The following is a 23839-nucleotide window of genomic DNA, read 5'->3' on the forward strand; positions in this document are numbered from 1 at the left end:
GCAAGGGGGGGGGAGGGAGAGAGAGTGTGGGGGAGGGCGTCGGTGCTTTTAATTGGTGTGGCATCTTAATGGTATCGTCTTATTTCATTTAATCAGAGGTGTCACGATGCTGTCTGGTGAACCCAAATGCAGGACACACAGAGACTCAGAGGCAGGAAATGCTCAAACAGAGGAATCTTTACAAAAGAAGGTTAAAAAATTGCAGGGCATACAGGCAACAGCACACGTTGGGAATTCTACTGACAAGGACTGACTGGGGAAGACTAAACTAAATACACCGGGGGAATGCCGAGACGAGACAGAGCTGAGGGGGAAAAACACTGGACATCTGCATGACGAACAAGGGAACACAAGACCTGGAGGAAACAGACCGACAGGCAGCTAGAGAGAGAGAGATATATAGAGAGAGAGAGAGAGAGAGAGAGAGAGAGAGAGAGAGAGAACTGAGAGAATTGAAAGTTTATTAATATTACACGTGTCACGTGTCCAAATTGCACCAAATTTAACACTGCACGTCCTTGGGTCCCCAGAGAAATACACCTACCAAATGTGAAGGGGATGAACGGGTGTCAAAATAATCGAAGGATATACAGTACATACAGAGATTCCTTCCTTTATAGTTCAGAAAATAATAATTTTGGGGTATAATAATACAAGATGGATGGAAGAAAGGAGAGGAAGGACTCTGTCTATCTGTCTGTCTATCTATCTATCTATCTATCTATCTATCTATCCTTCCGTCCTTCCTCCAGAGACTCGTCTTCACTTATTTCCCTTGTTGTTATTCAAGGATAGAGCTCATGACCTTATGCGCACACACACACACACACACACACACACACACACACTTTGCGTGTAATCCTTGACGCAGCAGCTTCAGCGTCCGATGTTTAAGCTTCTACAAAGACACACAGAGTGATCCCTGTGTGTGTGTGGGTGTGTGTGTGTGTGTGTGTGTGTGCGTGCGTAAGTGTGCATGTGTGAATGTGCGTCCTTTAGCCATGACCTCCTTTCTTTTTGCCTATTTTCAGTTTTTCTCATGCTTGCTCATTTTCTGAGCTCAGTCAGTTGGTGATTCAGCCAAAAAGATTTATTATTATATATAATAATAATTATTATTATTCCGATATGAATACCATTATTTATATATATATTACTTTATTCAACACACCTCCACATATAGTATAATCAAAAATACACAAGCGGAATACAATGCACAATACAATTAATAGCTTTTATTTATACTAATTAAATAAAACAAAAATGACATCTACAATCTCATTGAAACTGTTCTGCAATAGAAAAAAAGATCAGAATAAAGGTAATAAAGGTTTTTTCTTGTTCGGGGTCAGAGAACGCCATTGTGTTTGCTCAAAATTAGAAAATAGAATACAACCCAGCAGTACCAATCAAGAAAACAGGGGTTATAAATATTAAAATAATATTAGGTTTCGCCAGAGCTTATCGCTTTCTGGTACTTGAACTGTCGTAAAGACTTGAGTGGAGGGAAGGCGGAGCATGTTTTAGAAATGCAAATGTACTAATTAGGCACCGCCCACAGACCAAAAGCTTCCAGCCGAGCGACCGGCACAGCGACCAAAGCAACGTACTGTACGTCGTCGGTCGGTCACGAAGCTCGGCCTTCCTGCCAAATTTGACACTGCACATCCTTGGGTCCGCAGCAATAGACCCGCCAAGTGACTAACAGAAATTCCTAGAATTATCGTTAAATATTAAATTGAGTACAATAATACAAGATGGATAGAAGGAAGGACTGTCTGTTTATCCATCCGTCCATCTATCGACAGTATCTTCTATCCATCCATCCTTCCTCCAGGGACTCGTATTGACTTCTTTCCCTTGCTGTTATTCAAGGATGGAGCTCATAACATTATGCACACACACACACACACACACACACACACACACACACACACACACACACACACACACACACACACACACACACACACACACACACACACACACACACACACACACACACACTGAGTGTGATCCATGACGCAACAGCTTCAGTGTCGAATGTTTAAGCTTCTAAAAAGACACACAGTGATCCGTGTGCGTGTGTGTGTGTGCATAATGTTGCGTGTGTGCATAATGTTGCGTCCCTTACCGATGACGGCTTTCCTTTAGTCAGTTGGTGATTCAGCCAAAAAGATTCATTTTATAATAATAATAATAATAATAATAATTATTATTATTATTATTATTATTATATGAATACTATTATTTTTGTATCTGTTACTTTATTCCGCAATATCATTCCAGGCATTAATAATGTGTAATGTTATTATTGTTATTATTGTCTTGCACCTAAGTGGCTCCAGTATCCCCTGGTGAGCCCAGTCAGTTGCCATGACTCCCAGTGAACCCCAGTGACTCCCAGTGACCCCTAGAGGCCACCTGAAAGACCCAGTGACTTCCAGTGTCTCCAGGTGACCTTCAAGGACCCCAAGTGACCTTCAGTGCTCCAGTGATAATATTATAACTATAATCACTGTAATGGGATTTTATAATGAAATCACAGCTTGTTTTTCAGGTCAGAAACATCATATAAGTACTTCACTGATGCAGCAGATGAAACATTTTAATTTCTTTGGCGAAGAGGCTTCAGTCTTGAGAGAAATATTAATCTGTGAGTTATGACCAGAATATGATTGTTGACGGTATGATGATGTTTGACAGTATTTGTTCTTCAGATTTAAATCACACATTAGATACACCAACGCTTCAAATGAGTCTTAAAACCGTACTGAAAGTTATTTATGTTTTGATGTTTTTCAATGATTGTTGAATAAAAACAATAGAATAACTTTGTTGCTGAAAGAGATTTAAAAAAAATGCTGTTGAATGAATTGATAAAGTGCCCAGTTCCACTCGACTCTACTCTGCTTCTACTTCTACCTCTACTGGACTCTACTCTGCCTCAGTGCTTGAAGTGGAAATAAATATATGCCGTACTGCCCTTGTTCACGTGTTGATCGGAGAGGGGGGGTGTGCCATGCGTGACGCGGCATAGGACGCACCAGGCTTTTTTTTGTTTCACTCAATTAGAGGGAAAAAAACAAAACAGAGGGAAATAATAAGATCAAAAATAAAAACACATTGTTTTTATTTTTATTTGACACAGCTCACAGCTTGTGAGTTCTTATTACTAAAAGAAAAAGTCAGACTCCATAAAATACGATATATTTCACAATACGCCTGCTTGATTTGTCCACTTGGGCAGAACTGACAACCGCAGCTTGTGAGAAGCGCCGGTGCTTAAGAAAAGGTCCCGGTACGCCAAAGGGTAAAATGTAGAAGTGCCGGTGAATACCGGCTCACTTCAAGCACTGCTCTGCCTCTACTTCCACTCTTCCTCTACTCTACAGAGAAATGATGAGGACATCCAGCAGTTTCGTCAATATATTTACAAATAAAAATTATTTGATTCAATTTGCTGATATAAAGACCAAAAAGAAAAAAAAAAAAAAGAATAAATGTTTGACATTTATCCGGATGGACACAGCCTGATCGTCCTGGACCCTGAACCCTGGATCCTGGACCCCGAACCCTCACCATGCCGGGTCGGTCGGCGTTTCTCAGGGGCTTCCACTGAACTGAAGCTTCACCAGGACCCAACAATAAGTGTTGCCCAGGAAACCAGATCTGAGCCATTGTAAACCACCTGGTCTACCACCTTCCACAGGTTAAAAAATAATAGGCATGGTTTACCTCCTTATGTTTAGGAACCCGTGACCCAGATCAGATCATATCCAGACCCGGACCTGGACCCGAGGCCCCGCTGGGTCCACCTTTTCCTTTGCTAAACGATGGTGTTCTGTGCAGCCTTGTGGTGCAGGCGGGAGTAGCGCTCTATCTCCCGGACTGAAACGCTGGGGGGTCCCTGGACCCCGTTCAGGCCCTGGGGGGCCAGGCTACAACTCTGGGGCTCTGGGCCCCTCCTCTTAGCTTGCAGGCTCCACCTCTGGGCCTCGTGGCCCAGGTGGGTGCTGATCTGGGACGAGCGCAGACTCCTCATGTGGCCCCGAGCCCGAGCCTCGTAGAGCTCCGAGGAGGTCTTCCTGAACCTTGGGAGGGACTAACTCAGTGAACTAGTTCAGATTAGAACTAATTTAACTCGTTTAGATTAGGACTAACTAGATTAACTAGTTTAGATTACAATTAAATGATTTAACTAGTTCAGATTAGAACTAACTAGCTAACGTCTGAGAGGTAACATGCAGTATCGTGCACACTTACGTCCTGAGCAGCAGGGAGGACAGCACCACGGACACTGAGGAGGCGGCCATCGCTGCTGATCCCATCCAGGGCTGAAGAACCAGACCCAGCGGCATGAACACACCTGGAGGAGGTTAGGAAGGAGATAACATACAGCAGGGGGCGATATCACTGAAGATCTCTCTGAATGAGGCTATTTAGTGATAATGACTGTTTGGCTGTACATTATCCTGCTTATTATACACCACTTAATTATATATATATATATATATATATATATATATATATATAAAATATATAAAATAACACACTGATAATTATTTTATAACTTATATGTCTAGTTTAAGAGCAAATTTATGTAAAACTGGACATGAGTCTCACATTGTAGTTTCTATGTAGCGCCACCAGATGGCGCCACTAGCTAGTGTTAGCATCAGGATGTAGGTGGAGTAATAAGGGGGAAGTGAAACCAGAAGAAGTGGTTGTCGTGGACAGGGTCATTATTAACATTATTCACAAATAACTGACTGCTGATCACCGCCATTGAAAAATAATGCTGGGTTATTAATATTAATTATAAAGTGATCATGAGCGTCTGGCGGAACATTATCTTTCTTGATTTCTGAATACAAAGAGGACAAATACAATTAAAACAATCAGCATATTATCAGTTATTATTATTAGTGTGCGCGTGTCCATGTGCACGTGTGTGTGTGTGGGTGTGTGTGTGTGTGTGTGTGTGTGTGTGTGTGTGTGTGTGTGTGCGTATGTGCGTGCGTGCGTGCATGCGTGCGTGCGTGCTGTGTGTGTGTGTGTTCATGTGACTGTGCATGTGCTCTCTGACCTGCAGCGATGGGGACGCCCAGCAGGTTGTAGATCAGAGCGAACAGGAAGTTGATCCGGATTCTCTTAACCGTCTTTTTAGAAAGTTCGATACTTGCGACCACGTCCATCAGGTCGTTCTGACGGAGAATCATTAATCACTAAATATAATATTTTGCCAATGTTTTGTCCGAAATCTCAGCATTTTAAAACTTTATATCTAAGCAAATTATTGGTATTTCCCGTATTATTTCCACCACCATAGGGCGTCTCACCCTGATCAGGACGACATCAGCGGCCTCGATGGCGACATCGGTGCCGGTGCCGATGGCGATGCCCACGTCAGCGCGGGCGAGAGCGGGCGAGTCGTTGACGCCGTCGCCCACCATGGCCACACGCCGCCCCCCAGCCTGCAGCTCCTGCACCTTGGCCACCTTGTGGCCAGGAAGGACCTCTGCAAACACCTTCCTGATGCCCACCTGCAGGAGGCAGAAGAGACACACTGAAGCCACCTGCTGGGGGCAGGAGGGCAGACTGAGAGGGAAGAAGAGGGCAGAAGACGCCCTGCAGGGGGCAGAAGAGGAAAGAAGGGGCACACTGAGAGGACCTGCAGGGGGCGCTGTTCAGGTGGTCAAGTGAAAACAAATTGCCCCGCTTTCACTGTTTTTATTTACACCATGCATTAGTGAATTGTCTAATAATGTAAATTTATTAACGTAAAAAATATAAAAAATGTTATTAATATGTCTAAAAATAGACAAGTAATCATGAAAAAACAATTTGTTCTATTCTTATTTTCTGAAAACATTCAGTAAAATTGTAGCGTATGGTAGGATAATATTATGATATAATATGATGTAATAGGATAACACATGGTAATAATGAGAGTAAAAATAGCAGCAGCATTATAGCAGTGTATTTATTTAAGGAAGTGTATTATTAGTATTATTAGTTATTATTAGTATTACCGGTATTATAAGTTTTGACATTGTTTTGTGTCATTTTACTTTAATAATACTCACATTATTAAAATGCTAGACTAAAATTATTTAATTTAAACTAAAACAAAGAACAGACATACATTTTTACGTATTTAAAGTAGAATTTAACTTTGTGTGTGTGTGTGTGTGTGTGTGTGTGTGTGTGTGTGTGTGTGTTTGTACCTGTGCAGCGATGGCTTTTGCCGTGCGTCTGTTATCGCCGGTTACCATGACGACCTCCATGCCCAGGCTGCACAGCGTGTGCACAGCGAGCGCTGACTCCGCCTTCACCGTGTCAGAGACCGCCAACATGGCGCACAGCACTCCTGAACACACACACACACACACACACACACAAACACACACACACGTCAGCAGGGAGTGACCTGATTGGTCCGTCACTGTTTATTTCTATATTTTATTTATTTTTGTTGTTTATTGTTTCAAATTGTATGTACAGTTATTCACAAAATATATAGTATAATATAATATAAATAGAATAGGATAAGAATATACACTCACTTCAAAATATATACTTCCAGAAAACAATGTTAGTAAAAAAAACACTTAAATAGGTTAGTTTACAGTACATTTTCACTTTTTTTTTCCCTCCGGTTAATTTTTAGGTTTATCGCCATTTCTTGTTTCCACTTTTTCCCCGTGACTTTATTTTCATTGCCTATTTTTTATAATTATTTCATCTCCCTGCGTCTCTATCCATCCATCTCCCCACCTTGGTTCCTACCTGTTTACTTACCTGGGGGTTATTTTTATGACCTCTGCTGTGACACGTGCGCCCTCTAATGGTTCCGCCATTAGCCTGGATGCTAACAGGGTTAGCGAAGTGTGACTTCCTGTTTCTCTCCAACTCGTTTAAAAGTTGTTAAATTGTTGTTGTTTTTTTGATGGTTTCTCCGCAGAGCAGTGATGTTGAGATGGAATGTGGAACTTTATGTCGTGTTTTGTGGTGTATGTTACAGTATTTTCCTGTGTATACTGTACATTCATATTCATAACATATATTTTGCAATATATTTTTGCACATACATACTTTGTTGTGTATATATTTTTTCCCCAGATTCATTTAATTATATATATTTTTTGTCTCGCAGCCTTTGCATCATACTTTAAAAACACTAAAACAAATACAGAATTTGTTGGCATCGTTGCAGGAACGAGATATTGCCACCAGGAGTTGCTGTGTATGAGCGCTCCAGTCAGGTCCTCTTTAAATGTGGAACTAAATATGTTTTCAATCGATGGTTTGATGAACTGATTATATTTATGCTGATTTAATGATGAGTAATGAAGTTTAATAAACAGCTATATGGGATTTTAATGTAAGAATTATTCAGAATAAATGTCACATGTGCAACTAAGTATTGGGGTTTTTTTTTAAACAAAGCTGTTAAGCAGCGCCTGTGATATTTTACATCAGAATTCAGAACTGATGTAACTGTTATTTCCTCATTTAGGAAAAAACAGAAGGACATTTTTTAATTATTATTGTTGTTTCAGGCATAAAACAAAAAAAAGCCAAAAGGTCAGTCTTTTTCCCGTTATTGACCAGAAAGATCCCTGTTTGTACGTTTAGTGTGAATTCTCTACTTTCCAACAAAACTCAGAATATCTTTCTACGACTAAATATACATTTTCCTTCAAAGATGGGGCTTTTTCTATATATTTATATTTATATTTATATTAAAATTACAACAAACATAAAATAAAAAAATATGGTTTTCCAAGTGAACCATCAGGCAAAATGAATGAATCCATGATGTTTCATTGTGTTGGATGTAATTTTAATATGGCCTTATCTCATTTTATCTTATTGTATCTAATTTGACCTTTATCATATCTTTATCTCTTCCATCTTATCTCTTTTCATCTTAACCTCATCTCATCTCATCTCACCATCGATGGCAGCCAGCACGGCGGTCTGGCCCTTGGTCTCGTGGCTCTGCATGGCGGCTTCCAGGTCGGGTCCAACATGGAGACCGTTCCTGCTCATCCACTCTCTGTTCCCGATCAGGACGCAGTAAGCTGGCTCGCCTGCAGGGGGCGCCGCCCCCCCACCGGCCTCCAGGCTGCTCTCGTCCATAGTCGCTCCCCGCAGGTGGAGCTGCTGGCCAGCCGCACCCAGCAGCGACTCCACATTGGAAACCCTGCAACTGATCCCACAGCCTGGCACCGCCTGGAAGTCCTGGCAGGATCCCAGGACCCCCGAACCCAGCTCCTGGGGCAGCGGCGGTCCAGAGGGGCACAGGAGGGTTCATGAAGGTCCACAGGGGTCCACGAGGGTTCACAGGTGCATGTACAGACAAGTACACAAAGCAAGACGTCCAAGTCAACAACATGCAGTCGAAGAAGTGGAGTAAAAAGTTCAAGTACAAATATCTGAAATGTAGAGTAAAAAGTATATGAAATGTATTGTAAAAATACAGATGTTTCTGAAGTAATGCAGTGAAAGTCCAGATATCTGTAAAATAATGCAGTAAAGCAGGGTGCCCCCACCTCCTTGCAGTGGCGGGCCACGGCCTGGCCCAGCGGGTGTTCACTGCAGTTCTCCGCTGTGCCCACCAGGGCCAGGACCTTTCTAAGCGGCATGCGAGCCACCTCCCACAGCACCAGGACCCGGGTCACACGGGGCACGCCGTGGGTGATGGTGCCTGTCTTATCAAACACCACCACCCTGATCTGAGGAGGGAGGGATACTGGAGGGAGTGGTACTAGACTGGTACTACATTGCCAGTGCACTGCTGTTGCATCATTATTACACTGCTGTTACACCGTTATTACACTGTTATTATAAAGTAATTACACTGCTGTTACACCGTTATTATAAAGATATTGCACTGCTGTTACACCATTATTACATCCATCCATCCATTTTCCTCCGCTTATCCGGGGCTGGGTCGCGGTGGCAGCAGGCTAAGCGAGGAGCTCCAGGCCCCCTTCTCCCCGGCAACGTTTTCCAGTTCCTCCTGGGGGACCCCGAGGAGTTCCCAGGCCAGCTGGGATATGTAATCCCTCCAGCGCGTTCTGGGTCTACCCCGTGGTCTCCTACCAGTTGGACGTGCCCGGAAAACCTCCAAAGGAAGGCGCCCAGGAGGCATCCTGATCAGATGCCGGAACCACTCCAACCGGCTCCTTTTGATGCGAAGGAGTAGCGGCTCTACTCCGAGCTCCCTCTGGATGTCCGAGCTCCTCACCCTATTGCTAAGGCTGAGCCCAGCCACCCTGCAGAGGAAACTCATTTCGACCGCTTGTATTCGTGATCTCGTTCTTTTGGTCACTACCCAAAGCTCATGACCATAGCTGAGGGTTGGAACGTAAATTAACTGGTAAATTGAGAGCTTTGTCTTCGTCTTCACCACAGCGGTCCGGTACAACGCCTGCATCACTGCTGACGCCGCACCGATCTGCCTGTCCAACTACCATTATTACACCGTTACTATAAAGTTATTACACTGCTGTAAGACCGTTATTACACCACTGTTACAACATTATCAGGTATTGAACTTGGGGTCCTGTTGGGGTCATGTGGGGTCATATGGGGGTCATACAGGGGTAATGTGAAGGTTATAAAGGGTGAGGTGGGGTCAAGTGAAGGCTATGTGTGTCATATGAGGTCATGCAGGGGTGATGTGGGGGTCACCTTGTGGGCCATCTCCAGCGGCCCTCCACCCTTGATAAGGATCCCATTCTGGGCGCCCACCCCCGTGCCCACCATGACGGCGGTGGGCGTGGCCAGCCCCAGGGAGCAAGGGCAGGCGATGGACAGAACGGTGATGGAGGTCTGGACGGCGAAGCGTACCACCACCTGCGTCTGGGAGACGGAGGAGTCGAAGCCCTGGTGGTGAGAATTGCAATTGCGGGTGAGGAGCCAAACAAACAAACAAACAAACAAACAAACACAGCTACCTTCAGGTGTCGCTGCACTCTGAGATGTGTTGCAACTCAAGCTGCAGTACCAAGCTTCACAGCAGGGGGCTGTGCAAGAAATTACAGGAAACTGAACAAAGTAAGAGAGCCTCCCAAATCTACCAAAATCATTTATTTTTCTTTATCGATGATGTGAAAATAATCTAATAATACATTTAGTTAGTTGGTTGGTTGGTTGGTTGGTTGGTTGGTTGGTTGATTGGTTGGTCGGTTAGTTAGTTAGTCAGTAAACTCAGACTCACAGGGAAGTTTTCCTTTACGATGTGGAAGTCGTAGAATCCGATCAGCAACCAGACGAACAGCGTAAGCAGAGAGACGCAGACGATGAAGGGAACAAAGTATCCACTGAGTCTATCTGCAAACTGCTGGATGGGAGCCTGAGAGGGGAGGGAGGGAGGGAGAGGGAGAGACACAGACCAATATAATAGGCAAATATACTGTATTTGGAACTTCAGTCCTTCCATCCTTCCTTCCTTCCTTCCTTCCTTCCTTCTTACCCATATACCTCCAAGATTCAAGAGGTTTATTCGTCACATACATATACATACTTTCATACATATATGCAATGAAATGTTAATGCAACGCACCCGGTGATTAGACACAATATGTCCTAGACTGAACACAGTAGCTACCTAAGAAAATGTATTTCTACTAGACCAACTAACTGATTCCTAAAACGTAATACAGTAAGTCGAATGCTTATAGAATAAAATAAAAATATATAGAATAAAATAAAATAAAATAAAATAAAATAAAATAGAATAGATAAAGGGAATAGGCTTACGTATATGGGATAGACTTATGTATATGGGATAGGCAATTATGTAAATACAGATATGTGCATTAAAGTGGCATGTGAATAAAGTGAGGTAGTGTTTGTGGGATAATACAGCACAGTATACACCCACCCATAACAGTGACACAGTATGCGGTACAGTATGCTACATACAGTACAGTAAGGTAGTGGAGCCTATGTGTGTGGCTCAGTGACAGACATTGACAGTTCTTATGGCTTGCGGGAAAAAACCCAGTCTCAGTCGCTCCCAGTCTCAGACGCAACAGTTCCTCGTATCTCGTTGGAATTTAATCCTCGCTCGAAGTGCATCCATCTTGTTCTCCAGAGACTGAATGTTGGCAAGAAGGATGCTTGGCAGAGGTGGACGGTAAGGTTGCGTCCTCATTATGACCCGAATGCCGCCTTGTTTACCATGGTGCTTCCTCCGTGGGCCCGCTCGTGGAACAGAGGCTCTATTTTTGTTGTTGTTGTTGAGCATATTCGCTCGTAGAATTTCAGTCGGCCACTCTACTTCCACGGATAAAAAGTCCCAAAGATGTTCGTTTAGGGAAGTTTTTATATCCACGAGTGCATCGCAGCCGTAAGAAATAACTGCCGATGCTTTTTTGGCGGACATTATGATAAAAAAACTGAAAAAATACTAAAATGTGAAAAAGTGGACCGGAGCGCCGGCGCAGGCGGCCGCAAGGGGCGGCGCCACTATAGCCACTCAGAGGCGCCACTTCCATCCTTCCTGACAGACAGACAGACAGAGTGGCAGACAGGTACCTTGGACGTCTGGGCCTGCTCCACTAGCCGTACTATCTGGGACAGGGTGGTATCTGCCCCTACGTGGGTGGCCTCCACCAGCAGAGCTCCATGGCCGTTGATGGAGCCGGCGATGACGGAGCTTCCCCCCCGCTTGCTGACCGGCATGGGCTCCCCTGTGGGAAGGGGCACACGTAACAACACCTTATCTTAACTAAGAGGCTTACCTCTTATTTCTAAATACCTCTAACAGGTTGGTATACCTCTGAAGGAGGTTATTTAGTGATAACGGCCGTCTGGCTGCACATTATCCTGCTTATTACACACATACTTACTGAATAAAAGACATGAAGACAAACGAAGGACCAACACTGCGTGGTGACCTGGTACCTGTGATCAGTGACTCGTTGGCCATGGAGTTTCCCTCGATCACCTTCCCGTCCACGGGGAACTTCCCCCCCGGAGCCACCTTCACCACATCGCCCCGCTGGACCAGCTCCACCACCACCTGCTCCTCCCTGCAGCATGCACGCCCACAATGTACACGCACAATGTGCACAGCAGCAACGGGAGCAGATTCATTTTTGCTCAATCAGAGGAAATTCACTGATGTATAACCAAATAATACAATTCATTATCCTCACTCAGTGATTAAAGGATTCACCTGAGGATGGAGAGATTTGGGCCTAGTGTGATGATGGTAGCGTCCGTGGCCTGAAGAGACATGAGCTTGGACAGAGCCTCCGAGGTCTTACTCTGCAATAGTGATGAAAGGTCTGACTCTTTTTAGAGATTCGATTCTCTACACGTGACTCAGTGAAACTGTTTGTTCAATTTTCCGACTCTTCGTATGATTCAGCCGATGTAACTTCAGGTGAATGAGACAGAAGAGTTGAGAATGGAAGATCTCGTTGGCGGCCCGGTTCAGGAGTCGCTGCCTCTTCTTGGGGCGCATGTGTGACTCGTGACTCAGGGCTGTTGCGTCTTTTCGTTCGAGTGTTGAGTCTCAATAAATAAAAAAATTATTGAAAATTGATCGAGATCCTTTGATGTCTAAACCTACTCACCCTAACTGGCCCCCTACAGTACCTACGTAGCCCTTCCCTACCTACCTACCTACCTACTGTACCTACAATCTCTACCTACCTACATACTGTACCTACCATCTCTACCTACCTACCTACCCACTGACTGTACTTGCCATCTCTAACTACGTACTGTACCTACCATCTCTACCTACCTACTACTGTACTTACCATCTCTACCTACCTAGTGTACCTACCATCTCTACCTACCTACCTACCTACTGTACCTACCATCTCTACTAATCTACCGACATGTACCTACCTAGCCATCTACCCTACCTACTTATCTCTCTTTTTACCCTCCTACCTATCTATCCATCCATCTATATATGTACCTATTATCCATCTCTCTGTCCATCTCTCATCCGTTGCTGGTTACCTTGGCGATGTGCTCCAGCCACCGTCCCAGGGCAATAAAGACAAAGAGCATGGGGGGAGTGTCGAAGAAGGTGACAGGGCTGTGACTTGCACCTTCGCCCATGGCGACCAGGAGGACCACGCAGGAGTAGACGTAGGCCACCGAGGTGGCTAGCACAATCAGGACGTCCATGTTGGCCTGCCAATGACGCAAGGAGCGATAGGCCTGCATGTAGAAGTATCGCCCACCAAAGATCTGGACAGATTAGATTAGATTGGATTCAATTATATTACATTTGGCTAGAGTAGATCCTACTGGGTTATATCATATTAAGTTAAATTACATTAAATTAACTTAATCTGATCCTGGTACCTGGACAGGGGTACAGAGCAGGAAGAAGACCAGGTTCAGGAAGGACAGTCCAGGCAGCAGGTTCTGCTCCTGGGGCATGGACCCTCCATGGTCTCCATGGTAACTGTCCATCACCATCATGTAGATCATCAGGCCCATGACAGGAACCCCGAACACCAGGCTGAACAGGAAGGAGTTCCTCCACCTGCAGGACCACCACCTTGGTGTTATAGTGAGGGGTTTGGACCACTAGAGGGAGCGCTAGCCTATCAAAACCCAAGCTAAAGTCTGACTAATGACAACAACTCACGGGAAGTTTCATTAATTTCTACAGAGAGACGGAAACAGCATGCGATAAGCTCCGCCCCTCTGTGATAGACCCAGCCTATTTGCAATTAGCGCCACCCCTCTGTGACCGACACAGCCAATAAGCCCCGCCCTGCCACACCCTTCTGTGCTGCAGAAATTTCTGTATTCAATCCAGTGTCCAGATGCATTAAAATGTTCAACTATTGCATCAAATTTTGAATCCGACACTACGACAGCAAGCCAAGCAAGTGTGTAAAGAATGATGTTTTCACTTTTTAATAAAACCAGGACAGTGTTTGAAAAGGGCAGCAGATAATATGAGGGTTGAAGGGTTTGAAGATTCTCCTTAAAGAACAATAACTACAAGCACTGACTAAACAGAAAGAAAATAAAAACAGAAAGAAAGAGAAACTTGCTGTTTAATCTCTTTGCTGTGGTCGATGCTCTGGAAACCAGCTTTCTGCAGAGTGGCCTGGAAACCCAGGTCCTGGAGGAACAGACAGGGGGTTATTATGGTTGCTATTATTTTGTTCTATTATTATTATTACTACTATATTATTACTCGTACTTCATATTATTATTAGTATTATTATCTGCGTTGGGGCAGAAAGCTTACTGACCTCGATGACCCTGATGATGTCTCGTGCTCCCAGCATCTCAGGGTTGAACTGGATGTGAGCTTTGTTGGTTGCAAGGGCGACGGAGGCGGCGAGGACACCGGCGGTGCTGCAGAGCCGGCTCTGGATGGAGTGCACGCAGGACGCGCACGTCATCCCTGACACCTTTACATTAAACATAAAAAACATTAGAGAAAAAAACAATTATATTTATATGTTTATATTATATTTATATGATGTTTATTATATTTATAACACTAAAGAGGTTATTATTATATGAAATTATAGTTATTATGGTAAATATTTGATTCATATATAGGAGAATAGTTCATTATGCTGCTGTGACTATTTTTCTCAGTGGAAGCTCTTAAACTACTAGTTATAAAAAAAACAAATAACAGTTTAATCAACTAGTCATACTAGTTATAGATTATACATACTGGTTATAAAATTGGTGTGCTAATAATAAAAGTAGTCTGTGGTGTGGTGATGGTGTGGTTTGAGCAGCCACACCTGTCCTGGGTCTAGGTAATTGGGACCGAGAATCAGAGTGGCTGCCTACCTGTTGCTCGTTGGTTGGTCTAACGAGCAACAGGTAAAACCCCCATCCCCACACACACTCAGGAGAGGAGCCCTTCTCCTGAAATGTCGCCATCTGCTCCAACTCGCCACAATAATCTTGTGTTTTCTCAACCCTATTGTCTGTGTCTCTGTGCCAGAGGACCCTGAATACGCCACTTGGGGTGTTCAGGGTTGTATTCAGTGTGGCAATCTAAACTGCCACATAGTCATACTAGTCATAAAAATTGTCATACAAGTTCTAAAAACAAATACTAGTTATTAAATCGTGGTCAATGGATTATTTTATTTAGTAGTGTGTAATAAGCAGGATAATGTGCAGTCAGATGGTAATAACCTCCAGAGGGATACCAGACCTGGCCACCCTGTCGGTTATTTAGTGATAATGACCGCCTGGATGCACGTTATCTCTTACATAGAATAATCCTCAATGTAATGCTATATATTATAAATCAGAGTGTATATGTACTGACGGTGAGGTCCAGCTCCCCAGACGTGGCCTGGTCCTGGAGCATCGTGGCTTTATAGCCCAGGTCCTCCACCAGCCGGGCAACGGCAGAGGGGTCCAGAACGTCGGGGTCGAAGGTCACCTCGGCCCTCCCCGCCATAAGGGCCACCAGCACCGACACTATGCCTGCAGGGAAACAACAAGGCAGCGGCCCTCAGCGTTGGGTCCGGGGACACCCAGGTGGTCCTTCCAAAGGCTCCAGTGGGTCCCCAGAAACATGATTTTGCTGGTATGACTTTTACTTTAATACAGTGTAGAATGGAGGAATTTCACTTCACCAGAACTTTTTTCAAATATATAAAGTTCATCCGCAATTTGCTGCTTAGGCGACGTTCCATAGACGTGAGGTTTCAGTGGAAACTGAGACGTGGGGAGGGGGGGTTGTCTAATCCCATTTTAATGTAAAAGGATCAGACTAAAATGTCAAACACTTGAGTGGAAACAGTTCGTTGCCATGGTGATTTGGCGACAAAATTCCTCTTTCACATGATCACATTATTCATGTGTGTATAAAAAGGTATATTACTCTTTGGAAAGAGAAAGTATACTTTCAAGCATAATAGTATTATTATTATTATTATCATTGTTACTTTAGACATACTTGAAGCTATAAATAAAAATACACTTTCTGTAAATGTGTGTAAATTCTAAATATACTTAATATGTCCCGTATATTGTTAGAGTAGTATGCTACCATGCTAGTTTGTAAAGGTGATCAATGCTTTGCCAGAAACATCGAGATGGATCCTATCAGACCTAACGCTGGTTTAGCCCTGCCCTCTGGTACAGCCTTCTCATTGTTTTAGTCCCGCACACTGGTCCAGTCACACCATTTTATCCCTGTCCCCGGGTCCAGCTGTCACACAAAATTTGTCACGCCCCCTGGTCAGACTGATGTAACCCCACCCCCTGGCCCAGAGCTCAGACTGATGTAGCCTCGCCCCCTGACCTGGGTGCTGCAGCAGGTACTTCTCCACACTCGCCACGCAGGACGTGCACGTCATGCCCATGACGCCAATCATGCACTTCTGCACGTGCATGGCAGGGGGGGCGGTGGGGGCACTTATCCTGGACCCCTTGCCGTTACCTACGACGATCGCTTGACTCCGTTCCGAACCGGCGACATCGGACCCGGAGGCGGCATCTGCTGCTAGGGGGGAGTCCTGGAGACTCTTGGTGTGACCTGAAGACGAGAGAGAATACTGACAAAAAGATAGCAAAAACAACATTTAACATAAAGAACTTTACGAGTTTAATTTGAATAGAAGTTGAACGGAGGAATTTCACCAAAACTTTCTCAGGGTACTTGTACTTGTACTCGTACTTTGAGGACATGAGTACTTCTCCACTGAAAACAAAGACCCCGTCATTCAGGTTGCTCCCTGACCAAAGCTCTTGCCATCGTCCTAGAATCCTCCATTGTTAACATTGTTATTGTATGAGGGGCGCCTTGTCTTGCTCAAGGGCACTTGGGGAGCAGCTGGTTGGCTCATTAAATGGCCCTCCTATGGATACTCCCGGCCAGGATTTGAAGCTTTTAGACTTCCCATCACGAGGCTGATCGTAAATCAATAAATCAAAAAGAATTTAGAACTTCTTTATTTATTTGTATTTTACTTTGATTGTATTGTAATTATTTTTATTTAATTGTAAACCTACGCTGTATATTTATTATATTATGGTATCATTTACCATATTATGGTTAAATTTACCATTTATCATATGATATATTTTCTGATATTATCGTATTTGCCAAAATGTATATAATATAATGATTTTTTTTTTCTCTCGATTTAATTTATTTTATTTTTTTGGCCAATTTTAATGTCAGCTGCTGTGAGGCTGCAATGTATATTACTCAATTTTAATTTGTATGTATTAGCGTTATGTGTTAGCTAGTGTCTTCTTGTTCCTCGCAGAGCGGCAAAAACATCTGAATTCCATTAATTAAGGAATAAATGTATTTAATAAATAATCAATAAAGTACCGTCTTATATAATCTCATATCATTCAATTTGAAACCAATTTCAGTATCAGATTTATCTACCTACACTTTGGTGGACTTAAAACTTATTTTTGTATTTGTGACCTTGACGTCTGCTTCTGGAACAGGTCGATTAAAGAGTTCTTGGCAGCGATGCTGACATTAAATCCTCCAGTGACACCCAGAGAGCCTGACAGCGTCCACTAGAAGGAATGCTGCTCTGGTTACCATGGATACCAGCAACAAATGGGTTGAGAGGAAGAAACAGTTAAAATCAGCCACAAACGGTCCACTCTACCTCTAATCTACTCTACCTCTACTGTACTTCTACCTCTACTCTACCTTTACTTCTATTGTACTTCTGCCCCCGCTCTTTCTCTACTACCTCTACTGGACTTCTACTGTACCTCGACTCCACCCTACCTCTACTCTACCACTAATCTACTTCACCTCTACGACACACAGATAGGCAGACAGACAGAGGGACGGGACAGACAGACGGACAGACAGACAGACAGACAGACAGAGACAGACAGACAGGTACCTTCCAGCGTTGCTGTGAAGCCCATGTCCTCAATGGCCGCCCTGACCTGCTCTGGGTCGATGAGCCGGGGGTCAAAGGTCAGGGTTCCCTTCTTGTCCGCAAGAGACACTGTGACGGACCGGACGCCATCCTTCTGGATGACTGTCTCCTCGATGGACCGGACGCAGGACATGCACGTCATCCCCGTGATGCAGACTGTCACCTCCCGGGTCCAGGACTCCAACATGGCCGCCGGTCCAAAACCTTCTTCACAGTCCATGGACTGGAGCTCCAACTCCTGGTCCATGGACCGGAACTCCACCTCCTGGTCCTTGGTCCGGAGCTCCACCTCCTGATCCTGATCTGTGGCAGTCTGTCTGGCAGTAACGGCCAAAGAGTTGTAGTCCATCTGGACCACCTCAGCCGCACCGGACCCTGCTGGAGACAGGGAGGTCGCCTGGCTCTCGCGGAGGGGACCCGGGAGCCTGAAGATAGCCATTGAGACGGAGCTCCACGGACGATGCAGCTCGCTCTGGCTCCCAAACTCGTAGGCATGGTTCTGGACACCATGGCAATTCCCCTGGAAAGGCACCAAAAAGGAACACCTAGTTTATTGTATTATATTTTTAACCTATGCTGTCAGCAGGGTGTTTGATCCCTTTACATCCAACCCTGAGTGAAATTAAACTCAAATCTGCGAAGCCAATCTTCATCATCATCCTGAACCGCTGTTCAACAACTCCTACGGATGACTTATGGAATGACAGGGGACAAGGGTATGTGTGTGTGTGTAATGTGTCTGCATGCGTGTATGTGTGTGATGTGCCCACCCATGAGTGTGTGGGATAGTCCAAATTAGTGCTGGAGTCTGAGGTCAGAACCAACAGAGCCACAGAGCTATAGAACCACAAAACCTACAAGCAACAGAGCTACTTAGACACAGAGCTATAGCTACAGAACAACAGCACTACAGAATTACAGATCCTACAAATGTATAAGATAAGTCCTCAACCCAGGACCTGGGCTGTCAGCACAGACCATAGGCCTGGAGCCGGGCCCTGCAACTAACAAACCAACGCAACTCCAGAATCACCCGCCCAGGGGGTTCACCCACGACCAATCGACACTCGTCGCACCGATCAGTCCGATCTGGTGCAAGTGCAGGAGCCAATGCTGGGTCCCGCAGAGTGACACTTGACAACGCGACCTTGTATGTCACAATCAGGTTTAATGGTTATGCAGCGTCACGTGGTTGTTGGTTCTGTACCTTAAGCTACAGGTCAATGATCACAGGGCCGGTCTGCAGTAATACATGGCCACATTTATTCTTTATATATTCTATATTTTCTTAATTTGAATCCCCATTATCTTCCACAGAGTGGTCACTAATCTTCCTGGGGTCCACACAAAAACAACGATAATAAAAACAAACAGTAATTAAAATCACACTGTATCAATAAAACAAAAAGGCAAAACAAGCCAAATATAAAAATCTGAAAATAAGTGAAATTACTCTACATATGAAATAATAAACAATAGTAACCTACAATGAAAAGAAAAACAAAGTTGTCACAAATGCACAACAATAAAAAGAAAATAAAAACAATGTAAGGTTCCGAATCAGCAAAAACAATAACATCTATATGAGATACATCTATTTTTGGTTTAGTAACTTTTTAAAATAAAATCGACTTTTGGTCCGTCTGATGCTTATGGGGAGCATTCCAGGTAGAGGCAGCTCTATAAAGAACAGTTCTCATCATACAATTTGTTCGGGGACTTGGCACCACCAGATGACCAGTGCTCACTCTGCGTGTATTATACCCATGACAAAATAACAGTTTATACTAGTTTTTACACAAAAAAATGTGGTGTATTATTCCAAATAACATTTTACATGAATAACAGAAGACAAGAGTTTAATTTAGCCTCCACAGCTATTCATGATAAAAGCTTATGCATCTTAAATACATTAGCATGGGAAGAACAATGAAGAGTTGATTTGGCTGCTCTGTTCTGTGCAAAAAGGAATGAATGAATGTATAGTTTATCTCTTTAGATAGTTCACTACTGTCTGTGGGAATTAACACAGACAGTATGTGCTGATATGTGATTACATAGATTCAGATATATTGTTACACACACAACTTTATATGGTCATGGTCACATAACATAGCAAAGTAATAAATACAATTCCCATCATAGATGTTTCTCAGCAGCACTTGATCAAATAACTGGACTGTCCTCCAGAACAACCACCAAATACAATACATCTAGTTTTGGCCTGAACAGGGACTCTCCGGCAAGCGGAAGGGTCACAGAGGGGCCGTCTGAAGACACCCTGGAACCACCTGCGGATCAACGGGTGGCCCCAGCACCAACCCTCTACGGAATGGCAGCAGCAGCACCCAGGGGGCCGGGGGAGAAGCAGCCGCAGCAACCACCATGGGTAACCGCCTACAGCTAGCTGCTCCGCACAGCAGTCACCGCCGCGACCATCCAGCAGCCCTGCTTTTGTAAGTAGTCCATTTCTACTAAAATAATTTAACATCTGATTAAAAATGATCTTCTCAGCACAGGGTGTATACTAGGTCTAATTGGAGCCAGTGAAAGCTGCTATTCAATCTTTGGGTAAGGCTATGACTTCAGACTCTTTCCGTAGCTCAGGGCAGGTCCCAGTGAGCAGGCATCTATTAATAATATGACATATTGGTTTGGAAAGTGACCTAGTTGCAATCTTTAAAAATGTTCCACCCAGGTTATCTATACCAGTAGATGTGTGCAACATTTGGTCACGTATTACTGTCCTGATGTATGACCGTATGTATATGTATGTGACAAATAATCTCTTGAACTTGAACTTGATGAGGAAAATCCAGGTCCAGAAAATTGAACTCCATTCCAGGATTTACACTCCACCATGTGGATTCACTGATCGGCATCAACCCAGAGATCAGTGCAGGAGGGAAAGTCTGGGAATTGGCCTTTCTGGACCTGGAGTTCTATCCACTTCTGGATCCCCACAAAAAATTCCCTCGCCATGATTTTAATCACACAAATTCCACAAATGTGTAAATCATGTGTAAAGTATTTTTTAAATCAAAGACAATCTAAGGAGCCTTCAAAAATATATAATTACAGCTCAATATGGATCAATCTCGCTGGAGTCAGAGATTTGGCTAAAACTCCAAAATTCAATCCATTAATACATACTAATACAAATACAATCTGTTCCACTCACAGCTTCTGTAGCTTCTGTTAAAAGTTGTTCAACTGAATCAGCTGCAGGTTAATATTTAATTTCTTTTAACTCCGTTCTTACCTTCTCCGTTCTTGCCAAATAATTCTTGGGTGGGAGGCCATTTCTTCACTTTTTCTAATACCTTAACCCATTACATTATAACTGCTACACACACACACACACATACACACACACACACACACACACGAATATGATTTAATTGTAACCACTCTCAATGCGTACATGTTTAGTATTTTAAACATACATTTATATTTTCTATTTTTTTTACAGCGAGTGTTGCAGTGACACAGAAATCCCTCCTTTCATCTCTTTTGGTCCCGATCAATACTGAGACGAGTCACAGACTTCCGACGTTCCTCAGACCGCAGTTTGAGAAACTCTCTGACGGGCATGACAGATGGTCCAGGAGGTCCAGGAGGTAGTAGACCGGTTTCCATGTTTTCCAGCGGTGATGCTAATTAGTGTTACATGGGTGACTCAGAATCCCGGAATGGATTTTCACTGCAGGAGGACTGAGGGGAGGAATGACGCATCTCCCTGTTTTCAGTGCAGTGCCCTCAGTCACACCCCGGCTGTTCCCAAGTGTACGGCCCCCCCCCCCCCCCACACCGTGCACGTCCTGCATGGTGCCGCGTGACTCTAATCTGAGCGGTGTGACTCCTCTTAGAGTCAGGTCCAGTTTGTCTCCTCAGTCCAGAGGAGCGGGACCAGGTCCTGGGAAGGTCTGGACGTCTAGGGCCCTCGGTGGAGGCTCCCAGCTCAATATCGATAAAAATGATATTACTTCAGCGCATTGAATCTATAGTGTGTGTAGCGAAGGATTCCTGTGAAAGATTCCATTCACACTGAGAGTGACTCTTCTCGTCGTTCATCGTTCGGGAAGTCCTCCCTCGCTCACCGTGCGTTTCATCGACTGAACCAAACTGACCGACTCATTTCGCTGAGGGACTCGTCAGGAACGGCTCTCAGAAAACGTTTGACCCTCCCATCGCTTCGCGCCGTTCTGATTCTCAGAGTGAATCTTGTTCCGATGGAACTGATCAACTGGAACACCTGAGCTGGTTGTAATATTGTAATATATTTATTTATTTGTTTTAAAGTCAAATTTAAAAAAAGAAATGTTCATGGCGCCCCTGGTGGCCTCTCATGATACGGTGGCTGAAAAGCAAAGTTTAAAAGTATTTCTCTCTGTAATGCACAGTCTCCAGCTATGTCAAGTGACTAAGTACTTTATTGCTGTTCTTAAGAACTTTGTTCAAGTTCCGGTTCGGAGACTTTCAGCTTTGACTCCATTACCTTTTAAACGAATATCTGTACTTTTTACTCTCACAACTGCCTTAACTCGTTAATTTTTGTATATTATATTTATATGTATATATATTTCCTTATAATTGACTCCTGTTATGTTTCATTATAAATTATAATCAGTATCTGCAGAAAGAAAGGATCAACAGCACTTTATGAACTATTATAGACTCTGTTATGTTTACATTTATAACTTACTATATTTAATTTGTCCGTTTAACAGCGTTACACACATTAATTTTTGTGTTTTTACAGGGCGAGTACCTTCCCAGAGGTCACGCTCAGTCAAATAGACAGAGTTTTACTGCAGTTCAAAGTACAACTAGTAAATGACATAATGTAGTACTGGAAGTAAAACTCTTAAAAAAAGTTTCAACCATAAAAACAACATGAAATACATATACTGCAGTTAAGACAGGGAATGCATCCCATAACATGCAGCTGAAAACAAAGAGACATTACTTTCGGAATATTAAACAGAGACCCAGTGGAAACAGATCTTTAAAATAAAATTACCCTGGTTTCACAAAATGCTATCAGAGGTGGCGGGGTCCGCCACATGCCGTGTGTGGATCACACAGCGCAGCTCGTACAGTGAATAAATACTTGTACTTAAAGTCCTTTTTAGAACACTTTCACTGAGAGGAGAAATGACTGAACTTTCAGTAAAGTCACAAAAAGCTGTGAATATTTTTAGGAAATAGAAAAGTATAAATAGAGAAAAATATAAATATAAAGGCTGTGGAGTCTGGACTTCAGAATGGAAACCGAAGTTAGGTTTAATTATAAAGAATAAAAGTTTGTTTTTCCAGTTTAAACACCAAACTCAGCTCTGCCCGGTAGTATTAATATTTTCCCATATTTTCCATGTTTTCCAGGCCTACCTGGAGCTCTGCGCCGCTCTCCACCATGAGGATCCGCTCCGAGGCGCCGCTCGATGCGGACCCGCCTCTGGAGCCTCCGTCCCGGGTCCCGGAGCCGAACATGACTGGGAGGCTGCGGAGCGGGATCCGGATCAGACACAGACAGACACACTCACTCACACGCACGTACACGCACACACACATACACACACACACACACACAAAGACCTGCGCCCCATGAGCCGCACTGTGCACTGAGATCTAAGCTTTTTATTATTTAGCGGCGATGGAACATTGTAGTGTAGCAGATATGGATTTTTCAGAATAATAGTAGTAATATTATTATTAATAACTGTGATTTATAAGCACCTTTCAAGAAACTGAAGTTCTAAATATACAGGCCTCTTTAATATATACGTAAATAAAAATATAAGTATATACAATTAGATATACACTAAATATATACAATTATATATGTAATTATTTTTATAGTTTCATAATCCACATACTTTTTGTTGTCAAATGCAATTAAAGCAAGTCAAGCTTTTCAAATTTCAAGA

The 23839-nt window shown here is 43.6% G+C and overlaps 1 protein-coding gene across 1 annotated transcript; it reads right to left on the minus strand.

Annotated features, from left to right (window-relative positions):
• Positions 1-3829: 3829 nt before the first annotated feature.
• On the minus strand, positions 3830-23518 carry atp7b (ATPase copper transporting beta; the record flags this gene model as incomplete). Its single annotated transcript, XM_080023796.1, has 21 exons — positions 3830-4094; positions 4267-4369; positions 5090-5207; positions 5343-5546; positions 6231-6373; positions 7962-8283; positions 8562-8744; positions 9706-9900; positions 10235-10369; positions 11557-11711; positions 11926-12053; positions 12200-12291; positions 13000-13233; positions 13351-13534; positions 14055-14125; positions 14259-14420; positions 15308-15468; positions 16292-16525; positions 17871-18429; positions 23301-23412; positions 23508-23518. 21 exons carry the CDS (start codon positions 23516-23518, stop codon positions 3830-3832), a joined length of 3771 nt encoding a protein of 1256 aa, XP_079879922.1.
• Between the last annotated feature and the right edge of the window lie 321 nt (positions 23519-23839).

Source organism: Zeus faber, assembly GCF_960531495.2.
Source record: "Zeus faber genome assembly, chromosome: 2".
NCBI lineage: Eukaryota > Metazoa > Chordata > Actinopteri > Zeiformes > Zeidae > Zeus > Zeus faber.